Here is a 17899-nt window from a genome sequence, read left to right as displayed (position 1 = left end):
AGACTAGTATACCTATGTAAAAAAATAATGTACATGTGTCAAAGACTAGAGAGGAATGTGCACAAAGGTTTTAAAAAGTAACAGGAAGAATTATGTGTAATTTTATTTTTTAATGTTACATTGGTCTTCCATTAAAAACTTTAAAAAAAGAAGAAAAAATAACTTTCTTAGAATATTTCAAGAGGCTAGGTTATTTGGACTAGCCTTCTTTTTGAAAGAATTAACAAACTAGATTTTAACAACCCAACTTCTCAAAAGTACCTTAGAGCCATGAAAATATTCAGGTGAAAATCTAAGAGAAGGTAAGAACCTGTAGGGGTAAGCAGAGCACTGAAATTGCTTTTGCACTGAGTATCTTTACTGAGGACAAACTTGAACTTCAGTTTTGATATCCTCATGGCATGACAGTGGACAAAATTTAAAGCCCAGGGTCCATGTAAGGTGGAAAATCTAAAGAAAGATGCTCCTCAAATTAAATGGGCCCTAAAGGACTATATCCCCCAGTGGATTGCAAAAAGATAGCACTAGCACTGAGCTGAGCAGGTAGAGGACAACAGGAGGGAGGGGAAATCTAGACTATAAGCTATACCATACAGTAACCTTCTGGCATATTAATTGCACAAATTCATGCTACCTGAATGATGCAAAAGCCTCCAGCTTTAAGTAACCCAGGACTGGTGGAGTACCTGGGTGCCAGGAAGAAGCAAATAGAAATCCTCTCTGTTTAGACACCTTTATCCCAGCCCTGAAACAATACCCTCAAACAGTTTATGAAGTGTGAGCAGTCTGGTGTTAAAAGTAACCAAGTACCCAAAGAAACAAATAACCCTCAGTGAGAACTAGTAGAAACAATTTGAAATAGACCTACAAAGACTTCTTATTATTAAAATTATAAAACAGCTATACTTATGATGTTTAAAGAAATAAAAGAAAATTTGAAAACATCTGCAGAAAGCAGAAAAGTACACAAAGCTTTGGGAAGACATAAAAAGATTTTCTAGAATTGAGAAATATAATATGGAAATTCAAACTTAATGGATGGGTGGTTTACCTAGAAAATAGATTGGAAGATATTATCCAACATGTAGGACAAGAGGTTAAGAAGTTAAATAGGGAAAAAAGATTATGAACAATGGAGAATGAAGTGAAAGGACCCAAAAAGGTTTTAATTGGAGGTACAGAGCAAGAGTAGAGCAAACAGAACAGAGATGAGATTTGAAGAGATAATGGGAGGTAATATTTCAGAACTGATGAAAGGTACTAATCTGTAGTTTCAAGAAAGTCAATCAATCACAGAAGGGAGAAATAAAACTCTCATCAAAGAGAGACTTCAGAAAAATCATAAAATTAGCCAGGGAAAAACAGTAGACTACCTTAAAGGTCCAGTAGTTAGATTGGCAGTTGGTAGTTAAATTACTGGTACTCAGTCCAACAGCAATAGTGAAAGCCATTTTATTTATGTACTATTTTTTTTCAAAATTTATTGATTTGAGAAAGAGAAACATCGGTTGTTCTATTTATTTATGCCTTCATTTGTTGTTTCTTGTATGTGCTCTGCCCAGGGATCAAACCCCAAACCTTGGTATACTGGGATGACGCTCTAACCAACTGAGCTGTCTGGTCAGGGCTGGCATGTTGCTTCTTTACACTCCAGTTAAAGGAAACTATTGTTTTCTGTGTCTGTGACATGTTTCTGGATAACAGCAGCAATAATGCCCTCTGCTTTCTAGGCGGAAGAGAGGCAAAGAGAGGATCAGCTCGTCTCAATTGACAGGTAATGGAATTATTCAGATAACTTGCTAGCTAGATGAGGTGGAATTCTATTCTTTATATGTTTCATTTTAAAAATCAGTGAGAAAAAATAAAGGGAGACCTGGGGTGGGTAATTTATGGTTCACCAGATAAAACAAAAATGTCAGAACCATGTTTTTTTCCTAAGATCTTAGAATTATAGAAGGAATAATTTCAAGGTGAATTAAAAAATTTCAGGAACCCCCTGATGTCTGTGTGTTGGGGAGAGAGCCTGGCTCACTGGGAATAAGTATGAACTCACAAATCTACATATTAGGAGGTCTAAATCATTTTATCCTTAATTCTTCAAAGTTATTGGGTCTCTGTTTTCTCATCTCTAAAATGGAGGCAACTCATTTTTTTAGGAGTATTAAAAGAGAAAGTTTGTATCTGAAAGATGTCTTCTTTCTTTTTCAAACTATCAACTACAGTAGATCCTCACCTTTTTTTTTTTTTTTTTTTTTTTTTGTATTTTTCCGAAGCTGGAAATGGGGAGGCAGTCAGACTCCTCCATGCGCCTGAACGGGATCCACCCGGCATGCCCACCATGCTCTGCCCATCTGGGGCGTTGCTCTGTTGCAATCAGATCCATTCTAGCGCCTGAGGCAGAGGCCATAGAGCCATCCCCAGCACCTGGGCCAACTTTGCTCCAGTGGAGCCTTGGCTGCGGGAGGGGAAGAGAGAGACAGAGAGAAAGGAGAGGGGGAGGGGGTGGAGAAGCAGATGGGCGCTTTTCCTGTGTGCCCTGGCCGGGAATCGAACCTGGGACTCTTGCACGCCAGGCCGACGCTCTACCACTGAGCCAACCGGCCAGAGCGATCCTCACTATTTTGTTCCATATCGTTTCCTTATAAAATAAAATTGGTGAGATGCCATGGGAACTTAATTCTTGTTTATATCACTTAGCCTATGGTAAAGTTGGTTTCATTATATGTCATTTTGCTTAAAATCAGAGAACCTATTAACATTGAGGATTTACTGTAATTCCGTAGAAATATATTTGTGGTATCAGTTCAGAACTTAAAATGTTTTTTCATAGGCAGGTATCTCTCTCCTCCCTACCACTGCTATATTATGAGCACTTCAAAGACCTGGTGTGCTGTATTCAGCTTTGAATTTCTAGCACACGGAGGAAATTTTTAAAATAATGTGAAGATGATGTATGCTTTATGCATACTGTTGGAGAAAATGCTTAATACTGGATTTTCAAAGTCCAGTATAATATATCACATGCCTTTCTTCTAAATATGGTACCTGAAAAGAAGAGTTATAACATTTCACTAACTTTTTACTTTGGTTGTCTGTTAAGAGCTATTTAACCCCAAGCATAATCTTAAGATTTCTGAAAACCAAGAGATGTTATTTTGTTGGACTGCCAGATCATGTAGCCTTCTCTTTTCTACCCATTTAGTATCCAAGATACCAACACAGTTTGCCCTTTGAGAGAGCCCTGGAAGAGAATAGGCCATTAAACTTCACTGACTTCAGATCTGCTTACTTTCCTTATCTAGCAAGCCCTAGCAAGACTGCAGAATGTACCCCTAAATGGAAATAGCAGGGAGTCCCATTTCTCATAATTCTGCTTCATCTCAGTTCTTGCCCATGAAAGCTGGGACTTTGTGTGTGTGTGTGTGTGGGGGGGGGGGGGTTGGTGTCATCAACGCTCCGTCTCAGGATATGAAGAATATGACCTTCCGGGACTTTGTACTGATTGATACCAGAGAAGTTGGGAGCCCTGTAACATCCTCAGATAGGCTCTGCTGGCAGTAGAGATGTTGTAGATGTCTCATGCACACCTTTGAGAGGAGGAATCAACTAGAGTACTTGTCTCCCTTTAGCCATGAGGAGTGGAACCAGATGCAGAGCCAGGAGGACGAGGTAGCCATCACGGAGCAGGATCTGGAACTTATTAAAGAGAGAGAAACGGCGATTCGGCAGCTGGAGGTAAAGTTAGGTCCTGTTCTGTGTTTGACTCAGTGTATCTGCAGAGCATGATCTACTTGGATTTTTCTCTCAGTAATCTTCAAAAAAACATGAAATGAGTCATTATGTGATTTGGATATTATGTTTCAATGTAATAGTGAATCTGAACAACTTCTATGATGGTTTTGGCCATGGTGCCTAAGAATACCCAGATCCTTTCCTCAATCACCGTATCTTCTATGGTCTCCATGAGGATATGCATGGAGAACAGGGCAAGGCAAACACATATTTGTTGTTCAGTATGACTTTACCCCCAAACCTCAATTCCAGTACCTAGGTTAGGTAAGGCTCTACAATGAGCCCCTTTGCGTAGTTTGAATAGCTCAAAATAAAGGCAGGCCAACAGGTTGGCTCCATTTTTGTGCTTCCCAAAGGCTAATCCCACACTGTGGATATCACTTCAGTGGGTCAGAGAAATTGGATCAATTATTGAGGTGGGAGTTGAAATAGAGGTCTTGAAGCCTTTCTTACCTGAGTTTCCAACTTTAATTTTTCACAATGACCAGTAAAATATCCTTAAACCTGAGTAGTTTTCTCCTCCATGGGGGTAAAAGCCATAGCTGGGGGGCAGTGGGGAAAGGAGGGTTCTAGAGAGGAGAAACTTAGAGCTCCTCCTTGACCTTCATCTGTGGCAGTAGTACCGAACATTAGAATCACCTGGGCGTTTTTTAATGCCCCAGCTGTCCTCCCCCACACACCTATTCACTGAGGAACAAAATTTTTGTTGCATCCACAAAAACACTTGTTCTTACCTAATTCAAGTGTGCTGATCTCAAATCTGACATTAGTTTTTCTCCGTAAGCTACAATTTTTTTGCAATTCAAGATTTTAGGTTTTTATCTTATTGTAAAATTTTCAACATTTAGTTTAATGTAATGAAGTAGAATGTCTTCTTGGGCATCATCTTTGTGAAAATATAATAATTTATATAATGCAGTAAATACACTAATACACTGAAAGATATGATTGCATCAAAATTGGTCTACAGTTTTGAAATAGAACATATTAAAACACTTATTTTAATCATAAAATTTGCGCAAAACTTATTTAAATTCTATTCAGGCAGAAATTTGCGTTTGTAGCTCTTGCATTTGTGTACTTGTTGAGGACAATCTCGTTTGATGCTCCAGCAGTAGTCTGCTCATCACTAACAGCTCCAAGATTTTCAGGAAACTTACCACGGTGACTGTTTAGGAAGTGAATCTTTTTTTTTTTTTTTTTGTATTTTTCTGAAGTTGGAAACGGGGAGGCAGTCAGACAGACTCCTGCATCCGCCTGACCAGGATCCACCCGGCATGCCCACCAGGGGGCGATGCTCTGCCCATCTGGGGTGTTGCTCTGTTGCAACCAGAGCCATTCTAGCGCCTGAGGCAGAGGCCATGGAGCCATCCTCAGTGCCCGGGCCAACTTTGCTCCAATGGAACCTTGGCTGCAGGAGAGGAAGAGAGAGACAGAGAGGAAGGAGAGGGGGAGGGGTGGAGAAGCAGATGGGCACTTCTCCTGTGTTCCCTGGCTGGGAATTGAACCTGGGACTCCTGCACACCAGGCTGATGCTCTACCACTGAGCCAACCAGCCAGGGCCTAGGAAGTGAATCTTAACACTCATGTTACATCCAATGTCGCGGAAAGCCAACAGCATCCTTTGAACCAGAGTTCATAGTTTTCTGCTTTTTTGTTGCCAAGGAAGCTCTTTGTAACTGCCACAAAAGACTGCCATGCTGCTTTCTCCTCCTTATTCATTTTCCTGGCAAATTTTTTGTCATGTATGAGGGTTCGAATTTGAGGTCCATCGAATACACCTGCTTTTATCTTCTCGAAATACAAGGCAGGAAAAGCAGAAATAATATGTTGAAAGCATTCACTTTTTCTATTCAAAGCCTGAACAAACTGCTTCATTAAGCCAAGTTTGATGTGAAGTGGGGGAAAATGATCCTGTCTCGGTTAACTACAGGTTCATTCACAATATTTTACATCCCTACTTCCAGAGCTTCACGTTTTGGCCACTCCTTCTGTGTCCAGTGTTTCTCCCGAGTTCAGCTGTCCCACAAACACAGAAAGCAAGGATACTTCGTGAAACCTCTCTGTTGTCTTAGCAGGAAATTTACCATTTTAAGATCCACATAAATGATCCAGTTATGCTCTTCATACTTCAGAAAGTCAAGGACAAGGACAATTTTTATGTCATTATAATCTTCTCACAGATGAATTGAATAACCAATTGGAACCGCTGAAAATAGGCAATATATGCACGTGTCACAAATGATGAAATATTGCGCCTTTGACGTTGAAGTGTGTAACAGCCACATCTATAACAGAAGGTGTCAAGACTATTCTTACATTTACGCCTACTCGAAGAAGCCATGATTCAATCTTAAAACAAAATAAGAAGGTGTTTTTATCAGATAATAATTTTTTACATTTAAAAACAACTACAATTATGTAAAAGTGATGTTTGTAAAACATTGATTGCCTTGTGGTTATGTTCAATCCAAGAGTCGTTGCTAACTCCAATTTAAAAACCAATGCATGCCATTAACTGTAACCAAAATAAATTAAAATTGCATAAAAACTAGAGCATGCACCAAAAAACGGATTTCAGATTTGGAATCAGCGATGCAGAAATACATAGAAACAGTTCTAAAACTTCATGCAACAGAAAATGAAAAAAAATTGTTCCCCAGTGATTAGTTTGGACTATGTGAAACTCCTGTTTTATAGGTTAAAAATAGGCACATATCCACAAGAAGCTCTGGGCATGGATATATATGTTTTTTTCATTTCCCAGATGATAATATGCAGTCAGAGTTGAGACACACTGCCCCGGATCCCATCAGTGTCTGGTCATAGATGGGGCAGTTCACACTCAGGTGTTTTTTTTGTTGTTGTTTTTTTCATACTCAGTTTTGATTATTGAATTACTTCTTTCTTTTTTTCATCTACTGCTACTAATAATGGATGTAGTTCTCTAACATTAGAAATACTGTTATAGCAGGACATAAGACATACCGATCTAAGGAAAGCGGTGTATCTTCGTGCACGTCAGGAATGTAATGGCACTTCACATTCAACAGAATGAAGTCCAGATTCTTCAGCCAGGCTCGATTTTTATGTCCAGCCATTTCCTACATCTAACATGCAAACCCTATTCTAATGGAAAAACAACACACTCCTATGTGTCTTCTGTACTCTTACACTACACTTCTGGCCACCAAATGTGTTTGTTTTTTTTTTCTCCATCAAGCAATTCTATCATACTGGGCGAGTATCTACAATTTAACTCAATTCTGACACTGTCTACCTTCAGTTAGCATCTGATCCCGCAGGTTGATTTCAATCCCATACTTCAGATGCCAGAGTGTCCAGGTTCTCACCTGTGCTTCTGATTGACAAGTTCTAAATTGGAGGTTCCCAAAACCCCTCCTTGGTTCTGATTAATTTGCTAGAGTGGCTCATAGAACTCAGGAAAACAATTTAGTTACTGGATTACTGGTTTATTATAGAAAGATACAACTCAGGAATAGCCAAATGGAAAAGATGCATAGGGCAAGGTATGTAAGGAAGGGGTACAGAGCTTCAGTGTCCTCTCCAGGTGTGCCATTCTCCCAGGACCTCCATGTGTTCACCAACCCAGAACTCTCAGAACCTATTGTTTAGGGTTTTTATGGAGGCTTCATTTCATGGGCTTAATTGATTAAATTATTGGCCATTGGGGATTGATTCAGCCTCCAGTACTACTCTCCCCCCCCAAAGAGGGTTTGGAAGTTCCAACCCTTTAATCACATGATTGGTTCCCCTGGCAACTATCCCCTATCCTTAGTGGCTATACAAAAATCAAGTCTTTAACATAAACTCTGGTGTGGTTGAATGGGGCTTGTTATGAATACCAAAAGACACCTTTATCTTTATCACTTAGGAAATTACAAGGGTTTTAGGAGCTCTGTGATGAGAATGGGACAAAGACCTAATATTATATTTATTATAAATCACAATATCGGCTCTGGCCAGTTGGCTCAGTGGTAGAGCGTCGGCCTGGTGTGTGGATGTCTCAGGTTTGATTCCTGGTCAGGGCACACAGGAGAAGCACCCATCTGCTTCTCCACCCCTCCCCCTCTTGCTTCTCTCTCTCTCTCTCTCTCTCTTCTTCTCCTCTTCTGCAGCCAAGGCTTAATTAGAACAAGTTGGCCCCAGGTGTTGAGGATGGCTCCATGGCCTCTGTCTCAGGTGCTAAAAATTGGCTCCAGGTACAAGGGAGCAAGGGCCCCAGATGGGCAGAGCATCGCCCCCTAGTGGGATTGCTGGGTGGATCCTGGTCACATACAGGAGTCTGTCTTGGCCTCCCCTCCTCTCACTAAATGAAAAAACAACAACACAATATCACATCTGTGTTACAGCCAAGCTGGGCTATTTGTTCTTTAACTCAGTTACATTTCTGTTTATATGGTTTCTCTTTTGCTTTAAGGCACAACTCAAGTCCTACCTATTCTGTAGTCTTTCTCTACACAATGTTGGGTGTCTATACTATTTATTAGTCACTTCCCATATAAATCTCTTCTCATTTATCTTGTGTACTGATCTCCTCAATTCCCAGTTAGCTATTAAGCCCTCTTGTATCCACAGCAACTAGCAGACTGTCCCAACCAAAGCAGACTCTTCGCAGGTAATTTAGGGTGCTAGCAAGAACTATTCTTGCCAAGTTATGATTAGGAATTCGTTACTTTCAAGGTATCAGTTTTTATTGTAGCCATCTGAGAGGCAGTGTATTGCAATCAAAAGAGCATGGGCTTGGCCCTGGCCGGTTGGCTCAGTGGTAGAGCGTCGGCCTGGCGTGCGGAAGTCCCGAGTTCGATTCCCGGCCAGGGCACACAGAAGAAGCGCCCATCTGCTTCTCTACCCCTCCCCCTCTCCTTCCTCTCTGTCTCTCTCTTCCCCTCCCGCAGCCAAGGGCTCCATTGGAGCAAAGATGGCCCCGGGTGCTGAGGATGGCTCTGTGGCCTCTGCCTCAGGCGCTAGAGTGGCTCTGGTTGCAACAGAGCGAGGCCCCAGCTGGGCAGAGCATCGCCCCCTGGTGGACGTGCCGGGTGGATCCCAGTCGGGCGCATGCGGGAGTCTGACTGCCTTTCCGTTTCCAGCTTCAGAAAAATACAAAAGAAGAAAAAAAAGAAAAAAAAAAGAGCATGGGCTTTAGCAATATAACTCTGGCTGCAATGCTTAGTTTTCTCACTGACAAGCTATGTGATAAGACAAGTTACATGACCTTACTGAGGCTTATCATCCTCAAAGATACTTCATAGAGTTAGTGAATGATTAATTTAAATATAAAGCAGAAAACAACATGAACTTTGGGACAGCTCATTAAACCTCTCTGAGCCCCAATTTTCTCTACTATAGAATGGGAGTAATACATGTCTCATTGGGTTTTCATGAGGACCAATTAAGTAATAGTTAATAATAGCTACCACTATGAAGTGCTTATTGCCTAGTTCTAAAAACTTTATGATTTATAAACCTTAAAAACACATTTGTAATGCTAATAGCTTTAGGTATGTTACTAACTTTAGGTAAATGAGGAAATGAATTTCTAACAGGTTGCTTAATGTTAATTAATTGTTTTTTGTATTCCTTAGGCTGACATTTTGGATGTCAATCAGATATTTAAAGATTTGGCTATGATGATCCATGACCAGGGTGATCTGATTGGTATGTATTATTAATACCTTTAACATAAAGGTGAGTTGATAGTATTTCACAAATGCAAAGATGTAGTAAAATGTGTTTTAGGTATTTAGGATGCCATATAAAAATTATTAAATTCAATTTCTTAGCAATTTTCTTATGTCCTCAAATACAGAAGTTAGAGTGAGGCCTCATTGAATATTCAGCTCTATTCATTTGCTATAGCCTCTTGTTAAGTCTGGCTGTTTAGGGAAATAGCTGTCAGCTTCCCAGCTTTATTTCTAGAACCTTACACAATGAAGGGATTAGTAACTTCTTTTTTAAGCTTTTTATTTGGAAATAATTTCAAGTGTGTAAAAAGTTACAAAAATAAAAATACTACAAGGAACTCCTTTATAACCTTTACCCAGACTTACCTGTTACTATCTACCCCATTTGCTTTTTATTTGTTCTCATGCTTTTTTCTCTATATAATGTGTTAAACAAAAAATTTTAACATCCATGGATGAAAGTCTTTTTAAAAGAGAAGGGTTTATTAGGCCATTGCTAGTAAAAAAAGACCAGTCTTGAGGCATGGAATCTAATTCACCAGCAGCATGCTAAATGGGAAAGATAGCATGTTCATCATCCCAGAGTTCTGCAAGTGTTTATATTTTATACATCAGCTGGTGGGGAGAAAGACGTAAGCCCTTCTGAAAGGCTTACATTAGCTATAGACAGAGGGGACGGGAGAAGGTGATGCAGGGCCGGTTCTGGGATAGGTGCCGCAGAGTCCCCAAAGAAGAGGTGTCCATTTCTGTGGATTAGCTGTGGGCGTTAGATTGGAAACTTCTGGAGTTCTGTGGCACCTGGCTAGTCTCTCTCATTTAGTTAATTGTAGGAGTAGCCATCTGGAAATTAATCTTAAATTCCAACAGGTATACACGAATGGTGAGCTGTCTTGTCAGAGCTCACATGTTTGGTCCCTGACTATTAACACATGAACTGTTCTGTCTCTTTCTCTCACTTTGTGGCTGCTGTAATTTTAATTTAGAACATCTCAGAAATTTTTGTAGATGAGTTGCATACTTCATAACACTTTCCCCTAAAAACTTCAATGTTTATTTCCAAAGAATAGGGTTTTTCTCTTATGGAGTTAGTAACTTTCTTTAAAAAAATTATTTTTAATTTATTGTGTTGGCATGGCAGAATTAGTAACTTTTGATTTCATGGCTAGATAGTTGGAATGATGGTGATAGAACCAGGACTCATAACACCAGAACTTTGTTCAAGTTGTGGTCTTGAAACATCTGAGTTTGGTAAAGCATCCTTTGTCCTTCTTTTTTGCAGATAGCATAGAAGCCAATGTGGAAAGCTCAGAGGTGCATGTGGAAAGAGCCACAGACCAGTTACAGCGAGCCGCTTACTATCAGGTAAAAGCAGGTACCAGAGAAAGTCACTGTGTGCTACAGACTTTCTGGGCCATCAGAATACACCAGCAGTTTTCAACCTTTTTTCTCTCATTACACACATAAACTAATTACTAAAATTCTATGGCATCCCAAAAATATAAATATATCTTTTGCCAATTGGACCAAAAAATAGATTTAATTTTGATTTAGTCACATCAGACAGCTCTTGTTGTGTTGGCTGTCGTCATTTATTTTATTTGACAGTCTAAGGTAAAAGAAGTCAGTGCTCCGACTATGTTCTCAGGTATTGCATGTTTTTGTTGTTGTTTTGTATTTTTCTGAAGTTGGAAACGGGGAGGCAGTCAGACAGACTCCTGCATGAGCCCAACCGGGATCCACCCGGCACGCCCACCAGGGGGCGATGCTCTGCCCATCTGGGGCATCACTCTGTTGCAACCAGAGCCATTCTAGCACCTGAGGCAGAAGCCACAGAGCCATCCTCAGCACCCGGGCCAACGTTGCTCCAATGGAACCTCGGCTGCAGGAAGGGAAGAGAGAGACAGAGAGGAAGGAGAGGGGGAGGGGTGGAGAAGCAGATGGGCACTTTTCCTGTGTGCCCTGGCCGGGAATTGAACCCGGTACTCCCGCGCGCCAGGCCGACGCTCTACCGCTGAGCCAACCAGCCAGGGCCAGGTATTGCATGTTTTGAAATTCTTGCAGCAATCTGGTTGAATATCACTGGAATACACTGACACATTGAGATCAGTTGCAGCCTTTTGCTTAGGCTTAAGTTAGAGGCAGGTAGTTTTCTATTATTATTAAGTAAGAGGCAGGGAGGCAGAGGGACAGACTCCTGCATGCAGCTCGACCGGGATCCACCTGGCACTACCCCTACTGGGGTGATGCTCTGCCCATCTGGGGCCACTGCTCTGTTGCTTGGCAACTGAGCTATTTTAGCACTTGAGGTGAGGCCATGGAGCCATCCTTAGTGGCCAGGGCCAACTTTGCTCAAACATTCAAGCCATGGCTGCAAGAAGTAGGAGAGAGAAAGAGAGAGAGAAAAGGAGAGAAGAAGGGGGAGGGGTGGAGAAGCAGATGGTCGCTTCTCCTGTGTGTCCTGACCAGGAATTGAACCCGGACGTCCACACACTGGGCCAATGCTCTACCACTGAACAAAGTGGCCAGGGCCTGAGGCAAGCAGTCTAACTGCAGTCCCAATTTCATTTTTAGTGTTTTCCTTTGCAGAGAGATCTGTAAAAAGGTATCAAACTTTGAATAAACTTATATAAAATCCTCTTAGCTATAGAGCTAACCGTGTAAACTAGAATGATACCTAAATCTGGTTTAAGGCTAATTTTATATTCTAAACAATTGAAATTTATTTCAATTAGGATAACAATTGGTATAAAAGGACTTTGTGGATACTTTCTGTTGACTTTGCCATCGAGAATGGACATAGAGTCAACTCCGACTGCTGTTTATCTATGAATACTGTATTTTTTGCTCCATAAGACACACCTAGGGTTTTTTTTTGTTTATTTGTTTTTTGTATTTTTCTGAAGCTGGAAACGGGGAGAGACAGTCAGACAGACTCCCGCATGTGCCCGACCGGGATCCACCCGGCACGCCCACCAGGGGTGAAGCTCTGCCCACCAGGGGGCAATGCTCTGCCCCTCGGGGCATTGCTCTGCCGGGACCAGAGCCACTCTAGCGCCTGGGGCAGAGGCCAAGCCCAGCGCCCCGGCCATCTTTGCTCCAATGGAGCCTTGGCTGTGGGAGGGGAAGAGAGAGACAGAGAGGAAGGAAGGGGGGGGGGTGAAGAAGCAAATGTGCGCTTCTCCTATGTGCCCTGGCCGGGAATCAAACCCAGGTCCCCTGCACGCCAGGCCAGCGTTCTACCGCTGAGCCAACCAGCCAGGGCCACACCTAGGGTTTTAAGGAGGAAAATAAGAAAAAAAAAATTCTGAACCCAATGGTTTGTTAAATATTTAATAAAATATTATATTTTTTGCTCCATAAGGTGCACGGGCATTTCCCCCTCCACTTTTTTTGGAAAAAACATGTGTCTTATGTAGGTAAAATACGGTAAATAGAGGTCTATCATTTTGGGGCTATTTACCTATGAATTATTAGATGTTAGTTCTTTCTTAAAGTGACGTTCTTGGCCCTGGCTGGTTGGCTCAGTGGTAGAGCGTCGGCCTGGCGTGCAGGAGTCCCAGGTTCGATTCCTGTCCAGGGCACACAGGAGAAGCACCCATCTGCTTCTCCACCCCTCCCCCTCTCCTTCCTCTCTGTCTCTTTCTTCCCCTCCTACAGCCAAGGCTCCACCGGAGCTAAGTTTGCCCGGGTGCTGAGGATGGCTCTATGGCCTCTGTTTCAGGTGCTAGAATGGCTCTGGTTGCAACAGAATGACACCCCAGATGGGCAGAGCATCGCCCCCTGGTGGGCATGCCAGGTGGATCCCGGTCGGGCTCATGCGGAAGTGTGTCTGACTGCCTCTCTGTTTCCAACGTCAGAAAAATACAAAAATAAAATAAAATAAAATAAAAATAAAGTGACGTTCTTTTACACATTAGTTGAAACTGGTTTTATGAATTATCCGGATCTTTATCAGTACAAATATTGTGAATGAGGTCCTTCTTATTTTGCAATTTGGTGTTGTATGGCTTTTTAGAAATAAGTAGCATTTCAGTCATTTTCCATGTTCCTAGGATAGCTGTATTTTAACTGGGAATGTTCTTAAAGAAATTTGTGTTTAATAATAGTGTTTCTGTCTACTTATTTATTTTTAAAATTAAAAAAATTTTTTTTTTTCCATTTTTCTGAAGCTGGAAATGGGGAGAGACAGTCAGACAGACTCCCGCATGCGCCCGACCGGTATCCACCCGGCACGCCCACCAGGGGCGACGCTCTGCCCATCCTGGGCGTCGCCATGTTGCAACCAGAGCCACTCTAGCGCCTGAGGCAAAGGCCACAGAGCCATCCCCAGCGCCCGGGCCATCTTTGCTCCAATGGAGCCTTGGCTGCAGGAGGGGAAGAGAGAGACAGAGAGGAAAGCGCAGCAGAGGGGTGGAGAAGCAAATGGGCGCTTCTCCTGTGTGCCCTGGCCGGGAATCGAACCCGGGTCCTCCGCACGCCAGGCTGACACTACTGCTGAGCCAACCGGCCAGGGCTAAAAAAATTTTTTTTTAATATATGTGTTTTATTTTTAAGACTTTATTTATTGCCTGACCTGTGGTTGCGCAGTGGATAGGGCATTGACCTGGAAATGCTGAGGTTGCCGGTTCGAAACCGTGGGCTTGCCTGGTCAGGGCACATATGGGAGTTGATGCTTCAAGCTCCTCCCCCCTGTCTCTCTCTCTCCTCTCTCCCTCTCCCTCTCCCTCTCTCTCTCTCTCTCTCTCCTCTCTAAAAAGAAAAGAATAAATAAATAAATAAATAAATAAATAAATAAAAAAGACTTTATTTATTTTAGATAGAGGGGAGAGAGAGAAAGGGAGAAGGGAGGGGGGGAGGAGCAGGAAGAATCCACTCCCATATGTGCCTTGACCAGGCAAGCCTGGGGTTTTGAACTGGTAATCTCAGTGTTCCAGATTGATGCCTTATCCATGTACCACCACAGGTCAGACTAGTGTTTACTTTTAAAAACTGAGGGATGACTTTAGTATCCAACAGCAAAGGAACAATTAAGTAAATTACATACACTCAATGTTATATGGGAATTAAAAGAGATGTTTATGCAGAGTTTATAATAACAAAAATTTTAAGCTAAAATGTTAAGTGAGAAAATCATCAAATATCATACAATATGATCCCAATTATATCAAATAAAATTTTGCATAAATAAAAGATCAGGAGGGAATCTAATCAAAAGGTCAGCAGTTTTATCTGTGGGTAAATATTTTCTTTTCTTTCTGCTTGTCTGTATTTTTTTTAAGCGAGAGATTGAGAGAGAGAGAGAGAGAGGGACAAACAGGGACAGACAGGGAGGAAGAAAGATGAGAAGCATCAATTCTTTGTTGCAGCTCCTTAGTTGTTCATTGATTGCTTTCTCATATATGCCTTGACCAGGGGACTTCAGCGGAGTGAGTGACCCCTTGCTCAAGCCAGCAACCTTGGGGTCATAGTTATGGTTCCGCTTTCAAGCCAAAGACCTTGCTCTCAAGCTGGTGCGCCTGTGCTCAAACCAGATGAGCCCTCTCTCAAGCTGGTAACTTCAGGGCTTCCACCTTGATCCTCAGCATCCCAGGCCGATGCTTTATTCTCTGTGCAACCACCTGGTCAGGCTGCTTATCTGTGTTTTTTACAATGAACATAAAATTCTTTTAATTTGAACTTTATTTATTTATTGATTGATTGAACTTTATTTATTTTTGTAATAAAACTTTATAATAAGTATACAACCATTATTAATAGACATTTGCACAAATAACTTATTTTATTGCAGATAATGCCTAGCTGTATTGGTGTAAACAGTTTCTTTTGCTAAACTGTATTTGGGAGCCTGAAATTAAAACTTGCACTACTGTCTAGTTCTGGTAACTTAGATTTTGGGCAGGTCTCTGCATATTCACTCATGGATAGAGTTAATTTTGAATTACCAGGAGGCAGATTAATGAAGCACTCTTGGAATAAAAAATTTTGCTTGATTCATGAGTATTTTCTGTATATATTTCTCTTCTCAGAAAAAGTCTCGCAAGAAGATCTGTATCCTGGTGCTTGTCCTGTCAGTGATTGCTGTTATCTTTGGATTTATTATGTGGCTAGTTTATGGATAGTGATTGCCTCAGAACCTTCTCCCATGGAACTGTTTTCAAGGGCAAGTGCTTGCTGGAGTCCGCCAGAACAAACTGATCACAAGAAGAGAGCATACATCAGAGTGTCCTGTAATAATTTAGTTAGAAACTAACTACTAACCAGTTCTTGGAATTAGTGATTTATGGAGACAGTATTTATCAATTTATGTATACATTTTATTGATTTTTCAAATTAGAAATTAACTTATGTGGATTTTGCTTTCTCTTCTGATTACTCTTCTTCCCAAGTGTTTACTGAAAATTCCATTCTAGCTATCCTTGTTTTAACAGGTAACAACACTACAGTCTTGTAAATTGTCTTATGTGTAGACAAAATTTACCTTTTTATGAGCAACTGAGAGAGAATTACTTTTCTGACACTCAGCATATTAGGATCTGTCAGAAACTGTATAATAAGCCAGCAATTTTTATTATTTAACACTTTAATTTTAATTTGTAAGATGTCTATTCTTTATCTGCTTTGAAAGATTTTGGCAATGTATTTAAGTAGAAAGTAAAATATTGCACATATGATCCAGATTAAATGAGAAATGTTGCTTTCAGCTGGCCAGTTGTTGAGGCAGATGTTAATCTGGGTTTAAAGTTTATTATCTGCTAGAGTCAGCCACAGCAGTTCATCTATATACACTCTTAAACCATCATGTTCACTTTTTGAAGAGATTGATTTACCATTACTATACTCCAAGGGGTTCCTCTCCCACCTGCCTGAATAGAAAGGGATAACTAGACAAAGCATGCTTTTGAAAAGCAAATAGGAATTGTTTGGAATGATTTAATCCTTTTGTTGTTGTTGTTCAGTTGTGGTTCTGCATTCCTGGTGAATGATGAATGTGACTGTCAAACTCTGCCCTGCTCTATAAGGGTTGCTGGGCATCTGATGGCAGGAAGATTTTAAAAGCTAGACTGAAGCTGGTTTATAATTTTGTCCTATGAACCTGGCAATAAAACAAAGAAGTTCATTTTTGTAAATAATACTGGCTTGGAATAGTGATGTTAGACTTATCTTAATTTATGGACAAGAAATTAATCTCTCCATGCATAGTTTTAGACAAAAAAAACGTTTCAATAAAAGATTGTTGTCTTGTAATATAAATATTGTTCACTTCCCTTTTTCACAGGTATAGAACAGTTAAAGGGAATGTAATTTCTTTAGGCCCTCACATAAATGTGAATTGGGCCAACAATTCGAGTTCAACCGTTAGTGAATTAGAGGATTCCCTACCCTGGATATATTTATATTAATTTCTTTCTCTCCCTTTTATGTTACTTAACCTTATTTTACTAAACTAATGTGAAAAGTAGGGAAACAAGGGCCCAAATGCATAAGTTTCTTTGCACTTTTGCACCATTCTACCCACTTAATACAAATAAACATTTAAAAAACTTTTGTAGTAAATTTTTATGTGAGTTAACATCCTCATGTAGTAGATAGATACTAGGTAATGTGCTGTCTTTCAGAGAAACTGAGACCAGCAAGAGGACTGGAGATCAGGGGAGGATTGGTTTGGTGGTACGATAAGGTGCCACTGCAGTCCCTTGAAAAACAGGATGGAGCTATTGGGGTGTCACGGTACCCAACCAGGGGCTAATTTTTTTTTTTTAATTAAAAAAAATTTATTGCCCTGGCCGGTTGGCTCAGCGGTAGAGCGTCGGCCTAGCGTGCGGAGGACCCGGGTTCGATTCCCGGCCAGGGCACATAGGAGAAGCGCCCATTTGCTTCTCCACCCCTCCGCCGCGCTTTCCTCTCTGTCTCTCTCTTCCCCTCCCGCAGCCAAGGCTCCATTGGAGCAAAGATGGCCCGGGCGCTGGGCATGGCTCTGTGGCCTCTGCCTCAGGCGCTAGAGTGGCTCTGGTCGCAATATGGCGACGCCCAGGATGGGCAGAGCATCGCCCCCTGGGGGGCAGAGCACCGCCCCTGGTGGGCGTGCCGGGTGGATCCCGGTCGGGCGCATGCGGGAGTCTGTCTGACTGTCTCTCCCTGTTTCCAGCTTTAGAAAAATGAAAAAAGAAAAAAAAAAAAAAAAAATTTATTGATTTTAATGAGAAAGAAAGGAAGTGAGAGAGAGACAAACAGAAACGTCCATCTGTTCTTGTACATGCCCTGACTGGGGATCGAACCAGCAACCTCTGAGTTTCAGGATAATGCTCCAACCAACCGAGCTATACGGCCAGGGCCGGGAGCTAATTTCTTGATTCTACAATCACTGCTCCTTCAGCTCCAAGTTATAGCTGGACTTGAAAACA

General features: G+C 41.4%; 1 protein-coding gene across 1 annotated transcript in view; it reads left to right on the top strand.

Annotated features, from left to right (window-relative positions):
• STX12 (syntaxin 12) overlaps window positions 1–16748 on the top strand; it is a 53208-nt gene extending 36460 nt beyond the window's left edge. Inside the window, exons 5-9 of the mRNA XM_066269945.1 lie at window positions 1731–1774; window positions 3630–3735; window positions 9399–9471; window positions 10777–10859; window positions 15524–16748. Coding sequence (XP_066126042.1) covers window positions 1731–1774; window positions 3630–3735; window positions 9399–9471; window positions 10777–10859; window positions 15524–15616 — 399 coding nt within the window. The 3' untranslated portion in view covers window positions 15617–16748. The remainder of the gene's footprint in view (window positions 1–1730; window positions 1775–3629; window positions 3736–9398; window positions 9472–10776; window positions 10860–15523) is intronic.
• The last annotated feature ends 1151 nt before the right edge of the window (window positions 16749–17899 follow it).

The sequence above is a fragment of the Saccopteryx bilineata genome, chromosome 3, assembly GCF_036850765.1.
Source record: "Saccopteryx bilineata isolate mSacBil1 chromosome 3, mSacBil1_pri_phased_curated, whole genome shotgun sequence".
NCBI classification, from domain to species: Eukaryota; Metazoa; Chordata; class Mammalia; order Chiroptera; family Emballonuridae; genus Saccopteryx; species Saccopteryx bilineata.
This window is presented reverse-complemented; position numbering and strand designations above follow the sequence as displayed.